Below are 19,279 nucleotides of genomic sequence, written 5' to 3'. Positions count from 1 at the left end.
AAGTAAGATGTCAGACTTCATTGTGAGAGTTCACTTTTCTATTCATGTTGTCCTACATGTCCTGAATGATGTCAATGTATGTTCCAGTAATTTGACTGCATTGTGAATACAAGTCACATTTTTAATATTACAGTGCATGCATTCACTACAAGATAAGATAAGAAAACCTATATATATACTGTATACAACTACCGTTCAAAGGTTTGAAATTGAAATTTGAAATGTCCTTATTTTTGAAGGAAAAGCACTGTACTTATCAATGAAGATAATTTTAAACTAAAGAAATACACTCTATACATTGCTAATGTGGTAAATGACTATTCTAGCTGCAAATGTCTGGTTTTTGGTGCAATATCTACATAGGTGTATAGAGGCCCATTTCCAGCAACTATCACTCCAGTGTTCTAATGGTACAATGTGTTTGCTCATTGGCTCTAATTGATGATTAGAAAACCCTTGTGCAATCATGTTCACACATCTGAAAACAGTTTAGCTCGTTACAGAAGCTACAAAACTGACCTTCCTGTGAGCAGATTGAGTTTCTGGAGCATCACATTTGTGGGGTCAATTAAACGCTCAAAATGGCCAGAAAAAGAGAACTTTCATCTGAAACTCGAGTCTATTCTTGTTCTTAGAAATGAAGGCTATTCCATGCGAGAAATCGCTAAGAAATTGAAGATTTCCTACAATGGTGTGTACTACTCCCTTCAGAGGACAGCACAAACAGGCTCTAACCAGAGTCGAAAAAGAAGTGGGAGGCCGCGTTGCACAACTGAGCAAGAAGATAAGTACATTAGAGTCTCTAGTTTGAGAAACAGACGCCTCACAGGTCCCCAACTGGCATCTTCATTAAATAGTACCCGCAAAACACCAGTGTCAACATCTACAGTGAAGAGGCGGCTGCGGGATTCTGGGCTTCAGGGCAGAGTGGCAAAGAAAAAGCCATATCTGAGACTGGCCAACAAAAGAAAAAGATTAAGATGGGCAAAAGAACACAGACATTGGACAGAGTAAGACTGGAAAAAAGTGTTGTGGACGGATGAATGAGTTTGAGGTGTTTGGATCACAAAGAAGAACGTTTGTGAGACGCAGAACAAATGAAAAGATGCTGGAAGAATGCCTGACGCCATCTGTTAAGCATGGAGGAGGTAATGTGATGGTCTGGGGTTGCTTTGGTGCTGGTAAGGTGGGAGATTTGTACAGGGTAAAAGGGATTCTGAATAAGGAAGGCTATCACTCCATTTTGCAACGCCATGCCATACCCAGTGGACAGCGCTTGATTGGAGCCAATTTCATCCTACAACAGGACAATGACCCCAAACACACCTCCAAATTGTGCGAGAACTATTTAGAGCAGAAGCAGGCAGCTGGTATTCTATCGGTAATGGAGTGGCCAGCGCAGTCACCAGATCTGAACCCCATTGAGCTGTTGTGGGAGCAGCTTGACCGTATGGTACGCAAGAAGTGCCCATCCAACCAATCCAACTTGTGGGAGCTGCTTCTGGAAGCGTGGGGTGCAATTTGCAATTTTCTGGAAGGTCTGCAATGCCGTAATTGCTGCAAATGGAGGATTCTTTGACGAAAGCAAAGTTTGACGTAAAAAAAATCTTATTTCAAATACAAATCATTATTTCTAACCTTGTCAATGTCTTGACTCTATTTTCTATTCATTTCACGTTTGGTGGTGAATAAGTGTGACTTTTCATGGAGAACACAAAATTGTTTGGGTGACCCCAAACCTTTGAACGGTAATATATATATATATATATATATGTGTGTGTGTACACATATATTTTCACATTTTAACGTTTTTTGTTTTTTACTTTATTTACCTTATCACCTGGCCTTTTGAAACAAACTGACTGGTCTTTTTATGTTTTTGCTATGAACAGCGGCCCACTTCATTTTACACACACACATACACAGGCACACACTCTCGTCCTCTCAAGGCGTTTTTTTTTTCCTCGTTAGGGATTGAGTGTTCTGCTTGTATTGTGCTCAAAGGCCACCGTGCTCCTACGTTAAGATAGAAAAGGATGGAAAGTGGAGAAGAGGGCGAAGAGTGCAAACTGACAGAAGAAAAGACACTGTTTGAAGTTTTACAAACTTTTGTCGGCGTCCATCAAAGAGCTCACATCTTTTTCCTCCTGCTCCTCCTCCTTTACTTTTTCTTCTTGTACTTCACCCCTCATCTAGGAATCTTTTTGGATCTTAGCTGGGTTTTTCTCGTGAAGAAGAAAAAAAAATCACTGGTGTTTGTAGGTCTAGGCAATGTGTCATTCTGTGCTGAATATATGCCATTTTAAGGACATTATTCATTATCGTTCAAGTTTGTAATTCCTTGAATGTCTGTCTTAATTAAATGTTGACGTGCATTCGGTTGAATGTTGTTTATTTGAACCCTAGATTGAGTTGCATGTGATGTAGCCTGGTCAGTCCCGTTGTATGCTAAGCTAAACTGAGCCGATTGTTATGTGGTGTCTTTCTCAAATATATAAGATGCTAGTGTGCAGTTTAAAAAAAAAAACATTATTGAACAAGCCGCTGGTCATTCTGTTGAGTTGTGGCAAATGTCCTCCATCTCCCATTGTCATTATACGGTGTAGCACATAGAGAAGAAAAGTGGTCAGGGAGACTGCCAATACTGAAGAAGCTGCTCTTGTGAGCCCTGATTTTGTGTCCTAAACTTGTGTCCTACACTTTTGCGTACATACTAGAATGCAATCTCCGATATTTTTACATAACATGTATAAAGGTAGTCAGGGAGCCTGCCAAGAGACTTATAGCAACATTGAAGGAGCTATGGCAAAATTCTCTCAAATACTGGCTGGTGTCCTACATGTGCCAACAATCTCCCATTCATCTTATACAGTATCGTACAGGTGTCAAACTCAAGGCTCGGGCGGGCAGATCTGGTCCACCACATCATTTTTATGTCCTGCGAAAGCAAATCAAGCGCATCAACGTCAGTGATGCTTGCTAAAATCTGTACCAAAATGTCAAATTGTCATATGTAATATATAATAACAGAGATATTGAAAAGATTTTATTGTTTCGAGGTATTACTGTAACTCTAACAATAGTTTAACAAACTATTATTCTTGACTTCTGATTTCAAAATGAGTTATCCATAAATTTTTTGTGTCATGCATATGCGACAATATAAAGAGGTGATTAAAAATGTCTGTGGTTTTACCCTTCAAGGGCATATAGAACCGCAACGTAACCCGCAATGAAAATGAGTTTGACACCCCTGGCAGAGCATATAGAAAACCAAGCCAGGAAGACAACCAAAACGCCTGCAGCAACATGGAAAGAGTTGCAGGAAATTTTTGTAGAGCATTGGCAAACACATGACACAAGCTCAATCTCCCATATTATTCATACAGCATAGCACATATAACGCCAGTCAGGGAGGATGCCAAGGGGAGTAGCAGCATTAGAGTTTATGGTGAACTAAGTAGAGTCATGGCGTTCGTGGGGATGAGCGGCGGGCATTTCATTTGACATTGTGGTAAAGAGTTGTTGATCAAAGAAAAGTTATCAGCGTGACGCCTCGCACTGTAGTGTGCCGATTTGTCTTTGAAGTTGGAAGCGAGGGCCGCGCATTCCCGTGGAGAGACACACACAGTACACGCAGTACACATGCGATCACAGAAGCCGACGCACACGCTTGTGCAAACACACTTGTGTTATGCTGACACTTGAGAGGCTTTTCAAACGTGCTTCAGTGTGTGTGTTTGTGTTGGACCCATGCCCGCCTCGCACGATTCCAGACTTGTTGAATTGTTTGGCTCTTAGTATTAGGTGAGGTCAAACCTACCGATGTGTCCGCTTAATGTGCAGCATGCACAGATCCGCTACACAAATGAAGGCAGTTTGGACATTTCTGTTGAGTATTGAGGACTTGTACACGTGAGAACAATCTTCCATTATCATCCTATAGCAGGGGTGTCACACTCATTTTTGTCGCGGGCCACATTGTAGTTACGGTTTGCCTTGGAGGGCCGTTATGAATTTGGGAAACCATATACATGTTTAATCACCTCCACATATTACATGCCTCAGCGCACTACAAATTGATGAATAGCTAGTTTTAAAATCAGAGGTCAAGAATAATGACTGTTATTGTGAATTACATATGACAATTTGGAATTTTGGTTCAAACTTTAGCAAGCATTATGGAATTTGACATGCTTGATTTGCTTTTGCGGGCCACATAAAATGATGTGGCGGGCCACATCTGACCCGCGGGCCTTGAGTTTGACACCTGTGTCCGACAGTATAACTGAGAAAAGTGCTCAAGGAAGCTTCTGGCAACATTGAGGGAGATTTCTAGCAAATATTGGCTGGTGTCCTACACATAACAACAATCTCCCATATTCTCCATATAACACAGGGAGGGCAAACTTTTTAGCTCGGGGCCGCATTGATTTCTAAATTTGGCAGGTGGGCCGGGTCAGCACAAGATACGGTACATATAAAAAAAAACTGTACATGTTGACAGTCCATACCAAACATCAACAGAACAAAAGCATTAAAGTATGACCATACTTTTTAAAAATGAGAACAGTGAAACAACTATGGTATATGTCCTGTATGAACTTCCAAGTATGTTAACAACATATATGTGTAACAACACAAGCAACAATATATTGCCCCAAAAACTGCAGCATACAGTACAGGTATATGACAAAATATAACAAAGTTAGGACTATTTGCTAACAAATGAGACGAGTAAAAGACCTGGTGGCTTCTTTCCACTCACTGTCTCGAACTTGACCTCCCCTCGATCACCACACAAGACAGCGTTGCTCAGCTGATGTCGTGCAACGAACTTTTGAAGCCAGCCACGGGATGCTTCGAAGTCTTCGATGCCCATAGCGCTATGGAACTCGATTGCTCTCTTATTAGCGGTCAGGTTTGCGGAAAGTTTTTAGCACGATAACAGTCAAACCATTCCAGGAATCGTTTATTTACTCGACTGTCGGTCGAGCCGCAAGCAATTCACTCTGAGCATGGAAACAGCCAGAATTGGACTGAGCAAGAATCGCTTCCTCGTTTTTCAAAGTGTCGTAGATTTGAGTCTTTCAGACTCCAAGCATCTCTTGAATGTTTCCTACTTTGTAACCCGCTTCGTTTAATCAGATACACTTCACTTTCTCTTCCGCGGCCATTACTGTTCCTCTTCGTTTGGATGCCATGATCTACAGGACGTAAAAATGTTCGCAATTCCAGTAAAACTCACTGCAATAAAGAGTCACTTGCATGTCGCTGTTTTGGATCCAATGATAGAAAATAGCGGCGCGGACACACTTATTCCATCGTATCGAGCGAGAGTTACTTAAGTTAGCGCTACTGCGCGCTTCCGTATCATCTCCTCCTCCCTTCCTGTGCTCTGCAACTTCAAGTAACAGCGCCACCTGGCGTTGAAATGCCTGTCATTACAAGTTGAAATGAAATGAAATGAATGCAATCATTTACATCGAACCTTAATTGTGAACCGTACCAACCTTCGGCGGGCTGGATTAAAAAGACCAACAGGCCGGATCCGGCCCGCGGGCCGTAGTTTGCCCACCTCTGATATAACACATATTGAACAAGGTGCTTGAAATTCTGGGGAGTACTGACCAGTGTTCTACACATGACAACAATCTCCAGTATTTTCTTGAAATTCGAGCATCAAAAAGTGGTCAGCGGGGCCTATGGCAACATTAAAGGTGATGTGGGAATTTTTGGCGAGCACAGGGAAGCTGCCATGAGGCTGAGAGCAACATTGAAGGAGAGCAGGAGAGAGGAATGGGGTGTTGATTAGGAGTTGAAAGTGGCGAGCCGAGGGTATGGTGGAGTGTGTGCTTCAAAGGCAGCGTGCAAGTGGCGCCGACGTGAAAGATTGTTTAATTCATCGGCGCTGTCTTGATGTGCGCTTGAGTTACAAAGGCGCCGGCTGGCACATATACGCACGCACGCGCACATTGGACAGATGGCATTCTTGCAGATGTGGAAATAGAACATGCAATCACTCCCTTCAAAACAAGTGCATTTGAGGTGGCGTTAATTTATTCAAGTGGACATTTAGTGCATTGTAGAGACTCTGTGTGTGTGTGTGTGTGTGTGTGTGTGTGTGTGTGTGTGTGTGTGTGTGTGTGTGTGTGTGTGTGTGTGTGTGTGTGTGTGTGTGTGTGACAGCAGTTACCGCTTTCATGGCCCACACAACAATAGCATCACAAGGACTGACATTTGAGGGAGGCTTTAATTTCGTCAAGTGTATGCTGTTTACATGCATTTGTGGTGCTGCCGGTTTCAATTTGCAAGAGAGCTGCAATAGGTTCAGAAGTTAAGTCTTTGATGGTCATGTGTGAACTATAGCGTCTATGACCTGAGATCATTACGTTTATGACCCGCCGTTTTTTTTTTCTCATCCTGGTGAAAAAAATGGAAGCATCTTTTGAGGGCACTTTGATCCCAGCTACGTGATCTATTTTTGGGGCGTGACATGAGTTTTGAGAGTGTCGGGTGGTTTGAGGTCAAAGTCTAAATATAAAACCATAAAATCAACGTGTCCTCTTCACCCCCCGCTGTGACATGGACAGTACTGGGCACCAGGGGCAACAATTTACACCATCATTCAAAAAAAAAAATAGTAGACATGACCCTCAGGCAGAGAAATTCCATATATTTTCACAGACCAACACCCCCCAAATACTTTTCAAACATGACGATAAACACATATTTTAAGATGTTTGTGATGAATCAAGTACCTGTACACTTCAAACAGTGGGGTCGACCTCTATTGGCCACGGAAAGAACGAAGCTTGATGGAACATTTGCTTTGGATTTACCGTACTCAATTATGTATTGGTAGCGGTACAATGAAAGATTCTTCCAATTATAGCACCTGTGTACTTGGAATACCATCCTCAGAATTTCACTGGGCATTCTTTGCCAATTTGAGTCGGTACCTGTCATACCAAAAATTGTTACAAAAACAAATGGCATCGCTGTAAGCTTTCTCTCACTTCCTGGTTCTCCATCAATCAGCAACCACTCACCCAGATGAACATATGGTACTTTCAGGTACGCCTGGAATTTAAAATGTAAAGAATGCAACACCATTTTTGGGTCAAGTTAAGTATACCTGTACAAAAAAATTGGCACCACTTCCTTATATTAGTTTGGCTTGTTACGGGCATTTAAAAGATTAGCCCCCAACACCAGCACCACGGATCAAAATCAGCCATTTTGCGTTGAAGCAGCCATTTTAGGGTTAATTTGACCATTTACATGAATTTGTCTATCTTGAGAAGATGCACGGAACAGGAAGTCGGCCACAGCTTGTACTTTGGTGAACTCTTGTTGAAATGCACCCAAATGAGCCCCACCTGGAAGCAGGTATCCATGACGTGAAACTCTTTCAGCTACGGCGTCTAATGTCGGCAGAGAATCAAAGTTTGATGATTCACACTGAAAAAAATGGGTGCGAGGAATTTTACTTGTATTGATGTTTAAGAAAGAGTCCTGTTGATTTTGAATTCTGTCAAACCAAACACGGTTGAGGTTTGGAAAAAGACTCCAATTACATATCACTGATGTGACTTTTGTTTTCCTTCTATTCATTCACACATTCCACAAATGTGATTACACGCACCTTACAGTACGGTGGTTACACACATGACTCCTGCACACACACACTTGCAAATGTCATGGCCAAGCGTAAACGAGCTGAAGTTGGCTGCAGCGAGTGAAACGAGATGAGTGAGTAAGTGATGGAAAACAGATCCGAGGTCTGCCGTCACAGTGCTGCTCGTTAATCACACAAGCGTATTTGCACAATCTCACACGGGCGCGTGAATAAAAGGTTTGTTGCATGGAAACAATGCGAGTCTTTCTTTCTTCACACTTTTTTTTTTCAGGAAGGGCCACTGAAACACGAGCACTCAGGAACAGACGAGGATATTTTATCCTTCCTTGAGTGGGAATATTTTTCCTTTCATGCCTTGTTTCGGGTCGGCCTAGGTTAGTCTCGGGAAAGAAGGTTAGAGTTAACAGTATAGATTTACTGAAATAATCTCGTGCTTTTTCATGGTGCTTCTTCTAAATCGTCAAACTTTGACCCCACGCTCTGCCCACATCAGACTAGTCTAGGCAAAAAGGTTTTTCAGTTCAGAGTTCTGTTTGTATTAGATACACAATTTCCATTGGGGCCCATTAGTGGTACCTTTGAGCGTATTCCCTAGGAGATATTAGCCAAAAAGCCTTGGAATTAGACAATCATGCCTCCTTCAAACCAAAACAACGTACTTTGTCTTGAATTTCCAGTCATGGGTCGTTTAGGCATTTTTGTGGGTCCTGTTATGATAAGACAAGTCCATCCAATTTTTCACTATGGGGGCAGTTTTTTTGAATGTGTGCAAATGGCCAAATGTATCTAAAAATGAGAGTTTCAAAGTAAAATGGCAGACTGTGTATTGAGACTTTTCCAAGTGTCCTGTTCCAATAGACATGCACACCCAGTTTTGTGTACATCTGTGAAACAGGTGTTGGTGGCTGACTTTTCTAAGTGGTGTGAATTAGAAGGTGGACTTTCACTCCCATCCCGCTAGCCCAGAAAGAAATTCTGCCTGTCCAAGTTCCAGATTATAGTTTTAAAAAAAAATCCTGTCCTGCTTCCAGTGAAAGCAATTCCACCTCCCGTCCTGCTCCTGTTCGGAATGACTCCCACTCCCGTCAATGCTCCCATTTTGGTGGTCAACTACATTAAAAATGGCTGCACATCTGTCATTTAAAAAAAAATCCGACTGGATAATCCTGTTTCTGTCTCCTCCTGTGAACTTTTCATCCTGTACTGTCCCAAGCCTACGAGTAAAGTTAAAGTTGACTATCATCCTGAGGGAAACCCAGAAAATGTCAACCTCTACTGTGTTAGGAAAAATATGAGCGTAAAATGGCTGTTTGGTCCTCTTGTTCAATTGTGAGACTTTTTCATGTGTCCTGTTATGATAGACACCACACCCAAATATGGAGTGATTGGTGAATCTGGAGAAGATATTTGCTCTTACTTTCCATGGTCTCCTCAGCCCCCCCACAATGGGGACTGTGTTGAACTTGCCATTCGTAGGAGAAACCATTTCCAATCTGGAGGGAGAGGGACGGGAATTTGAGATCGTATGCCTCACACAGTCTTGCTGGCACTTGATGCCATATCGATGATGTCATAGGCGCGCGTGCGCACACACACACACACACACACACACATTCGCACACAGGTGGATGTAATTAGTGCATTGACTCCATTCATGGCACCCGATCAAACCTTGGTACAACCGGCTTCAGGAAATACAAAACTCTGCTGCTTCAAGTTAAACACAAACACACACACTGCGCACATGCACAAACATGAAAATACACGCACGCACCTTGAGTTATTCTTCAAGAGCGTATTGTTTAGTCTGCAGGAGACGCGCTCACACATATAAGAAAAAAAGCCGTGGAGACTGATTAGATGAGGACTTATAGGATCATGTTCACCTGAGAACACACACACGCGCACACACACACACACGCAACCCACACACCCACGTGCTCGCTAAGCAAAAGTTTGCATTGTAAGAACTTTTGTGCAAGAGGAAAAGTTGACCACGTCTGACTGCTCTGCACCACTTGGTCGTCTTCTTGATGACACTGCACTTTTCTCCGCTCCTCCATGCCCCGCTTGTTTTTCGCCAGGGCCTCAGCAAGGAGGTGCGAAAGCTCTCTTGAACTTGCTACATTTCTATGTCGTTGTTATGTTTTATGGCCAAGGGGTAACACTGTAAATGTTGGTCTACTTTTCTTCTGGCTCAGAGTAATGATTCCCCCTCCCCCCGAAACCCCTCAAATGCTGCTTTTGTATATTTGTGTGTGTACTGTATATATATATATATATACTGTATATATATATATTTTTTTTATTCTTTTGTCTTTGATGGTTGTTTTTTTTTCCTTCACGGGGATGAATCTCTCTATAGGCCCTTATGGCTCGCCCATGGGGATGGTTGTACTGAAATCACTTTGTTTGTTAAAGGGCCCCAGCGTAGTGGGACAAAGACCCTGTGGAACTCGCATTGTTTATTAGGATCAAAGAACTGCACCGCAAGGTGCTTCTGGAGTGGTGTGCAGTCAGGGCTTCCCTTCAAACCTTTCTCTGGGGGCCTAAACACTATCAGAGGCACTAACCGACATTGACAACTTTGATGAAATTGTATTAATTACCCCCAACAATGTATTGCCTTTATTTTATAACGTGTCTATGTTTTGGTTGCCCTGTTTCCAGTTGCGTGTATTTACAATTTTTAGTCCAGATTTATTTCAGATTTCAACTTCTATTCTGTTGCCATCTGAACATCCAGTAAGCTGCCCAGAGCCTTCAGAATCCCGAGTGCTGGTTTTTGACACATGCAGACTGAACATGGTGCTACTTTTGTTCAGCAATCCGATTTTAAATTCACCACTTTGCACCTTTGCCACAGCTCAGAGTCATGTCCTTTTTTTCCATCCCCTGATTTGTTGAGCCAACTCGTTTGCTATGTTTACCCTTCTGATTGGATGAGCTAAATATGCAATCCAAAGATTGATTACCAGGCAAGGACATGGTTAAAAATTCATTTTCAAAGCGGACTTTTCAAGAAAACAAAACGACATTGTGAGGACAGGGATCCACCAATTCTGTTGCAGGCTGGCTGGTTTTAAACCATAAAAGGATTTTTTTTTTGTTGCACACTTTCAGAGCAGTTAAATACAGTATAAGTACAGTATGAGCACTGAGGTCTGTCAATCATCAACATCTCAAGTGAGCCTGTTTATTTGTGCGTTTTTGTCATGTTATTGAGAAGAGCTGCTGTATTGAGTAGAAGTTTGAAGTTGTTCGGAGATGATGTCAAGTACAACTCTATTGTCAAATGTGCAACATACAGCACAGATGAAATATAGGGAGACAAAGCTTTAATTGGTTCTTAATATACACCCTCAGAAACACAAGATACCTCTCTCTGTGGATTGCCACGCATCGTTTTTTTATTATGTATAACCAGTTATATTATTTTGCCATGTGATGATGTCACTGTTGTCAAAACGTCCAAAATGCACCGCCCACCATGAAGATTCTCATAAGAGTGCTTGGTTTTATTTGTTCTCTATGATTAGGCCCTGAGCACAAAGGTCCAAGGATTGCACTGAAATCGTCCTTTTACTTAATATGGCCTGAGCATGGTTGTACAAAGACTATTTTGTCATCGCTTCATTTCTTGGTTGCTGTTATTAGGGCCCAGGCACTCCTCCAATCGCTATAAAAGTATTTTCATTGTTACTGTTATAAAGTCATGTGAACAGAGGTACAATGACCCGATTGAAATCGCTTTGTTTCTTATTAACCCAAACAATGGAAAAGGTAAAATGACTTTGTTTCTCATTCAGAGCTGAAAACAAGTTGCACAGCCATTTTTAAAACGTCTTAGATTCTTCATAATGACATGCTAAGAGCTACTTATATTGCTCAGTTGTTATCAGGGTCCGAGCATGAGGTGAGAAGAGTGTAGGGCCTCTTTAAAATTCTTCGCTTGTTTATTGTTTTTATTATTACGGCCTGAGCATGACTTGCAAAGACCCGATTGAAATTGCTAAGTGTCCTTGTTGATATTATTATTATTATTATTATTGTTATTATTATTAGGGCCTGAGCCCTAGGGTCAAAAAGTTTGCAGCTTGGTGGTTCTGTGCAAGAGCCGCGAAGTCACATAATGGTGGCTGACTTTGGCTTCTATGCTGTGATCGCCAAGGCACGCACGCACACACACACACACACACACACACACACACACACACACACACACACAGGCATACAGAGGTTGAGTCCACATATCCAGTGTCTCCATATTAAATCCTGGAAGGACACAACCCTTTAGGAAAATACTGGCCCCCTGGACACACACATGCACACAGGACAGTTGGTATTCATGTTTCCAGGCATGCAAACAACTGCTAGACACGGATTCTGTCGCTGTGGATAAGTGTGAGTGTGTTTTAAAAGAAATATTGACTTTTTGGTTTGTTTGAAAGATGCATTCAATATTTTGAACATCAATTATGCCTACTCTCCTCAATTTGTAATAATTTGCTCATGACAATTTTGTATTAATTAATTTATTTATTTGTCATTCTAGATGATTCCCAAGCCGAAGCAGTCAACTCGGACCATGTCTCGGAGCTGGCCGGGAAGCTAGGTAACGACCATTAAAAAAAAGATATGACATCATTATCTTAATGCAGTGTTTCTGAACCTGGGTTCGATCGAAGCCCAGGGGTTCGGTGAGTCGGTCTCAGGGGTTCGACAGAGCCTCTGCCATGCAGGGTGAGACACACGCGACTCAAAATGTTAATTAGTTCTGACACGCCCGCTTGGCCGTCACTGGCTACAGATGATCACATGACATTGCTTGTCCAATCAGTGCTGCGGGAAATTTAGTTTCTAGTTTTAATTTAGTTTCACTGTCGTGATAGTATGTCGTACAAAAAAAATATATATATATACTTATCTCCTGAAATTTTATTTACTTTTTTGTTTTTAATAAATGCGTTTTTTTACATCATGAATTATATACAGGTAGATTTATTTTTAATATCTTGAATTATACGTATATATTTATTTTTCACTCATGAAGGGTTCGGTGAATGTGCACATAACTGGTGGGGTTCCTCTTAAAAAGTTAAGGACCACTATCTTAATGGAACTTTGCTCCCTGTATGTTTTTAATCGTTTCATCTTCATATTTCTTGACATCCATTATTAGATTAAAGAGCTGTGTCCCAATACTTTTGTATTAAGTTTGTTTGCCACACTTGTTTTTGGCTCTCTCTCACACTTACAAATTAGCTGCTAAACACATTACGTTGACCATGTCTGGTTTTTGACATGAGAGTTTTATGTGCCAAAATATAAAGCCTGAGATCAACCACGGCCATAGTCTCGCCAAGATCAAATAAAAGCCCTTCATTTTCCTGCCGTGTTTATCCAGTCGTCCCTAAACTTGACGTACAGGTGGTAACGAGTTCACTTGCTTTGCTGATTCGTTTTTGGTGCGGATTGATCGTGACGTTAATGTGATCGACCAAGGTTAAAGTTCAGGAGTGAGACTGCCAAAAATATATGTGCAGCAATCCTCATTGAGTCATACGTCAAATTAAAGGCCGTGACGAATGTTTTCTCGACGTGGAATTATTCGGGCCATATGCCTTCTGATGATGATGTCACAAGTAGGAAACACATGTTTAATTTCTGACCTCGCCGTGAACCTCCCTTTCCATCTTCTCCCTGCTCAACCTCCCTTTTGATTTAATGCATGTTCTGCAACATCAACCCATTGCTTTTTGCTTTGTTTTATTTGCATTTGAATCCCTTGGAGCTCCTTTTGCATGTTTTTCCTCTTGGATTTATGTCCAAACACGCCGCCGCTCCTCCTCCTCCCGTCTGGTAAAGATCATTTGGGGCCGTCCGGTAGCGTTCCTCCATGAGTCGACAGGGACAAAGGGGACCAGACTTGAAAGCCTTTTTGGGAATGTTTGTTGTGCGATCCCGCCCAGTCGAGAGCCATTTATAAGAACGTGTCACATAACTCTTTCCTCCTACTTGTTTACACGGTGCTGCAATAACAAGACGTTTTCATGTGTGGCTGTGGGGACTGTAGAAGTAAAGGAATTCTTGACGTTTCTGAACTGCGGGCACCACCACAGATATGAATTTTATTTTGTGATTTTTTTTTTTTTAAGTGACATGGAGTCCCAGTACTCTCCAATGTTGCACTGTCCATCCGAAGGTGCTCAGTGGCAGAATCCATTGATGGACACTTAGCATTAAGGAATGCCGTCAAAGTAAAGAAGGAGTCCTATTGCGCCTTTTTGGCCTGTGAGACTGCGAAGGCAGCTGATGTGTACCGACAGGCCAAGCGGAATGCAGCGTTGATGGTCACTGAGGTAAAACTTCAGGCGTGAGTGAAGTTTGGTGAGGGCATGGCGGAGAACAATGTTCGAACAACTTAGAGGAAATTCGGCTCCACCATCCAGCAGCTCAAAAGGGGGTAGAGTGGGAATAGGGCGCTGCTGAAATTGACTTAGAAATTCTGAATCAGAGGGGAGAATGCTTCAAAGACCCTTTCCATGAGGAAGCAGAGTCCGCTGTCTCTGAGGCGGGCTTTCGCATCTCTCACCCCAGCCTCTCGTATCAGACATTCTATTTGAAAGGATTTCCCTCCACATGTTAAAAAACACAATCGATTTGTATTTATGTGAATGTTTCAGCCAGCACTTGGCCTGTGTTTACCCTGCAGTGCGCCCTCGCTTCACTCAGCCAGCCAAGATGAGGAAGCGCGTCATCGCCCGGCCAGTGGGCAGTTCCGTGCGCCTCAAATGCACGGCCAGCGGCAACCCCCGGCCCGACATCGTGTGGCTAAAGGACGGTCGGCCGCTGGCCCACGGCAATGACGAAAATGGCGGCGTGGAGGAAGACAGGAAGAAGAAGTGGACTCTGAGTCTCAAAAGCCTGACGCCGGAGCACAGCGGCAAGTACACGTGTCACGTGTCCAACCGAGCGGGACACATCAACGCAACCTACAAAGTGGAAGTCATACGTGAGTTCTATACGAGAGAATGTGTTGTTGTCATTCTTCCAAAGTGTGGCGTGAATAGAAATCCATGTCTTATATCTATCTATCTACGTACGTGTGTGTTTACATCTTGTTTTATGAAACATGAGAAGTGGAAGATAGAGCTCCAGATTTGTTTGCATGATTGGACTCGGATTTAAAGCGGATTGATTTTTGTTTGAGATCCACTTCTCACGTGTACTGTAACTAACTCAATACGTAACGTGTGTCCTGTATAAACATTTCATCATGCAACACATACCTTTCCTATGAGAGAAAAGATAGCACCATACATCCCTGATTATATGGTTTATATAAAAGCAGTTGGTAGTGACAACTGAAAAGCAATGTTATTGTTGCGTGTGCATGTGGACAGAACGCACCAACTCCAAGCCAATCCTGACAGGCACTCACCCGGTCAACACGACGGTGGACTACGGTGGCAGCACGTCCTTCCAGTGCAAAGTGCGCAGCGATGTCAAGCCTGTCATCCAGTGGCTTAAGCGGGTGGAGGCCGGTGACGAGAGCAAGTTCAACTCCACACTCGAGGTACGGTGCTACCTCACAGCGTGTACCCCGGATAACTGCAGTATGAGGTGATATCACAGCCATCTGATTGGACCTTTTGTCGTGACGACTTTTAGGAAGGATATCAAAGGCCGAATGGGTCATTTTGAATCAGATTCAACTGAACGTGAATGAAAATACAGATAATGTAATAATTAAATTATACATACACATACATACATGGGGGGGGGGGGGGGGGGGCGGCCCGGTATCCAGTGGTTAGCACGTCGGCTTCACAGTGCAGAGGTACCGGGTTCGATTCCAGCTCCGGCCTCCCTGTGTGGAGTTTGCATGTTCTCCCCGGGCCTGCGTGGGTTTTCCCCGGGTGCTCCGGTTTCCTCCCACATTCCAAAAACATGCGTGGCAGGCTGTTTGAACACTCTAAATTGTCCGTCCCTCGGTGTGAGTGTGAGCGCGGATGGTTGTTCGTCTCTGTGTGCCCTGCGATTGGCTGGCAACCGATTCAGGGTGTCCCCCGCCTACTGCCCGGAGATGGCTGGGATAGGCTCCAGCACCCCCCGCGACCCTCGTGAGGATCAAGCGGTACGGAAGATGAATACACACATGGGTTTGGGTCTCGCCGCCACGACAGGCACTGACCATCTTATAGCCGCAGCCTCAACAATGGAGGCAAAGAACCCCCCGCCCCCGGGACGTAGGTGACATTCTGCCGGAGGTGGGACTTGTGCATACCTGTCAACTCATACGGTTTAGCCATAGTTCATACGGATTTTGTGGTGAATCTTACGTATATGGCCGTATCGCACAAATCATACGGATTCTGAAATCCCCCCCCCCCCCCCCCCCCCCAGAATGGTGCTAGTTCATTTCCAAAGTAAATATGAATGGATGCTGTAACTTCGAGCCGATGGGTCAGCATTTGGAGTTGGTGAAAAAAGTAACGCAGGAATACAACTCTGAACACAGTAATGCCACTAACTAGAATGATGATTAGACATTAACCAGACATTGTATTATCTACAATATATAATATCATTGAAAATTTCGTTGGGTTTTTTCTGCCGTTATTTTGACATATAAAATGCTTTGGTATGTTATAAGGATTTTTTTGCTCTTCATAAGGATTTTTTTGGTAGTTTATACAGGTTGGCGCTCCGAAAAGTTGACAGGTATGCTTGTGACTCCTTCTGACAGGAAATTCTGCTCGATGTTCTCATGAGAACATCAGCCATAGACTTTCGTGACTTTAACTTGAGGTCAGGATTAGACATTCGTAACTTGCTTCGTAATGCCGCCATCTTGTATAGTTGTTTATACTGTTCAGATGACATATTGTCTTTTTATACAGTGTAGCTGCTATCTTGTCTTAGCTGTGTTTGCACTGAGGATTGAGAGGAATAAATTTCATCTGTGCTGCATGTCATACATAAAGCATATTTGACAATAAAGATGACCTTGACCTTGAACTACTTGGACTGTCATGCATGTGACAGTTTTAACCCATTTTACACTGCATTGCTTCATGAATGTTTTGCTAACAGTGTCAGAGAAAGGAAAAAAAAAAGACCTGGTGTACATATGCTTCCGAAGGGCTAAATGTATCTCATGCCATTTGATGCTAACGTTGCATGTTGTCATTCAGGTGGGGGACCACCGCTATGTGGTCCTTCCCACGGGGGATGTTTGGTCGCGGCCCGACGGCTCGTACCTCAACAAGCTTCTGATCACTCGTGCTAAGAAGGAAGACGCTGGCATGTACATCTGCCTGGGCGCTAACACCATGGGCTACAGCTTTAGGAGCGCCTACCTTATTGTGCTGCCAGGTAAGAATCCAAATCTTCTTCCATAATGCTCCGAGTCCAATATCTTCTGCCTGGGCAATGCCCGGCGAGTGACGTCATTTACAGAGTGCCGAGTCGTCAATCTATCCTGGTTCCAAACCCTAATCCAGTCTTGAAACCCCAATTTCTCAATAGTCTCAAGTAGCCCTGCCCCAAAAGACACAATTTGACTTCTTTGTGTGACCATGGATTTGATCTTGATTGTGTACTTGCAGATGTGAAGCCCCAAAACAACTTAGTCCTGACAGCTGCCTCACCCAGCCTGCCTTGGCCCGTCATCATCGGGATACCGGCGGGCGTGGCCTTTGTTCTGGGTACTGCCCTCCTCTGGTTCTGCCAGTCCAAACGCACCTGCCCGTCATCATCCTCCTCCTCGTCTTCCTCGCAAGCCTCCTCTGCCCTCCCCGTCTCGCAACGGCTCCCGGTGGCGGCTCGCGAGCGCGCGTCCCCCGGCGCCGACAAGGATGGCCTGTCCTACGAGGACTACGTGGCCCACCAGAACCAGAACCAGCCGCTGACCTCCTCCAAGATCTACCCCAAAATCTACACGCACGACATCCACACACACACGCACTCGCACGTGGACGGCAAAGTGCACCAACACCAGCACATTCACTACCAGTGTTAGCAACAGAGGGACAAATGACAGCCATGACACTTTAGTGCATTTTGGAACACAATGAAGAATGTAAAGAGAGATTTTTTTTAAACAATCAAAAGTCCCTCAGAGTATTTTTTAAGCTAACTATTGAGGAATAAACAGGCCCTCGTGTTCTGCCATTCAAAACAAATTGTGTCTCCTGTACATAGTCAGATACGATTATATAGCATTTAGCATGCTTCTTGTTTTGTAAAAAAATGTACGGTAATAATGTGAGTGTAATGTTATAGTTTCATGTCAGTGTAGTTCAAGAAACACACTAACCCGATTCGCGTCTCTGGGAGTAGGAGAAGGCGAGAAAAAAAAGGCTGCTAAACACTGCAAAAAATATTTCATGAAATAGACCATCACAGCCACCATTATGTGCAATTATTTTAAAATACAGCCCACAAAGCCAGTTTCAGTAGGCATCGTGAAATTTGGTAGGCATGTCGATCGTGAGTAGACCCACAAAAAGTCATATCTAAAAAGACACGGGAAGGACTGCAGGTAGAGAAGTTTGATGACTCACTTTCACTATAGAATGCTAGGTTGGATTTTTTATTTTATTTTATTAATTCGCTCCCAAATACAGTTTCCTTAGATTTTATTTTATTTTTTTTTAGGATGAAATATTTTGAAAACTCGCCGCTGGCTTAAATTAGCACTCTTTATCGAGACATTTTTTGTGGAGCTCATCTTGAGTGTACCTAATGTTATGGCCATGGAATGCATGCATTCACATTGGACATCACACTGCATCTCAAGTTTATACCAGTTAAAATATGTGAAGCTATTTCTACAATTACAATACGTTGTTATTTTTGCCTGTGCTGTGTTGAAAGCTAACAGACTGCCGTCACTACAAACTAATATGTCTTAGCGCTGGTATGCATGTACATGAATAAAAACAATTTTTTTAAATAGTGGAATGAGTGAATAAAAAGAAAAAATTAAAAATGTTTCAAGATTGGGAGAAAACTGCATTTCTAATTTATTTTCTTTAGGGCATTATACTGCATAAATGTGCATATATATATATATATATATATATATATATATGCGCACAATGGTGTCATTGTAAAATAATGTTATTTATACCTGTTGGCAGATATATGTTATGTATACTCGTTGTATGGACAATCTTGTACAGTTGCTCTTTTATTGCATAGAAATTGTTGCCATTACAAAATGTAATCTGTTGCATTATTGATTTGAGTGTTAAATGTGGACTACAATCCGAATGGTATATAATTTATTATGATGGTTGACCTTCGACAGCATTTGTTCAGATTTGCCCTCCATTTCCCAAACCCAGCTGTGAAACCCTAATTTCAAATTAATATATCTCTAAATTGAAACCCTACCGTGACACACGAATACTGTTTTGAAACCTCAACTGGAAATCCTAACCCTAATTTGAAAGTCTGACTTCAAACTAACCCCGCCTTGAAACACTACTTTGAAATGCAGACTCTCTCTTGAAACCCTAACCCAGTCATGAATCCCTAACCATGATTCAGCTGTGAAACCCTAATTTCAAAATCCAAAATACCTTGAAACCCAATCCCAGGTTTGAACCAATAACTTGAAATTCA

The 19,279-nt window shown here is 42.7% G+C and overlaps 1 protein-coding gene across 1 annotated transcript in view; it reads left to right on the top strand.

Annotated features, from left to right (window-relative positions):
- fgfrl1a (fibroblast growth factor receptor like 1a) overlaps window positions 1-18,925 on the top strand; it is a 48,599-nt gene extending 29,674 nt beyond the window's left edge. Inside the window, exons 4-8 of the mRNA XM_086137686.1 lie at window positions 12,198-12,257; window positions 14,358-14,657; window positions 15,049-15,221; window positions 16,843-17,023; window positions 17,257-18,925. Of these exons, the coding sequence (XP_085993812.1) occupies window positions 12,198-12,257; window positions 14,358-14,657; window positions 15,049-15,221; window positions 16,843-17,023; window positions 17,257-17,669 (1,127 nt within the window). The 3' untranslated portion in view covers window positions 17,670-18,925. The remainder of the gene's footprint in view (window positions 1-12,197; window positions 12,258-14,357; window positions 14,658-15,048; window positions 15,222-16,842; window positions 17,024-17,256) is intronic.
- Window positions 18,926-19,279: the final 354 nt, after the last annotated feature.

The sequence above is a fragment of the Hippocampus guttulatus genome, chromosome 2 (genome assembly GCF_054856545.1).
Source record: "Hippocampus guttulatus isolate MCC_2025c chromosome 2, RoL_Hgut_1.0, whole genome shotgun sequence".
NCBI classification, from domain to species: Eukaryota; Metazoa; Chordata; class Actinopteri; order Syngnathiformes; family Syngnathidae; genus Hippocampus; species Hippocampus guttulatus.
The sequence above is the reverse complement of the archived record's forward strand: the minus strand, read 5'-3'. Positions and strand labels throughout refer to the sequence as shown.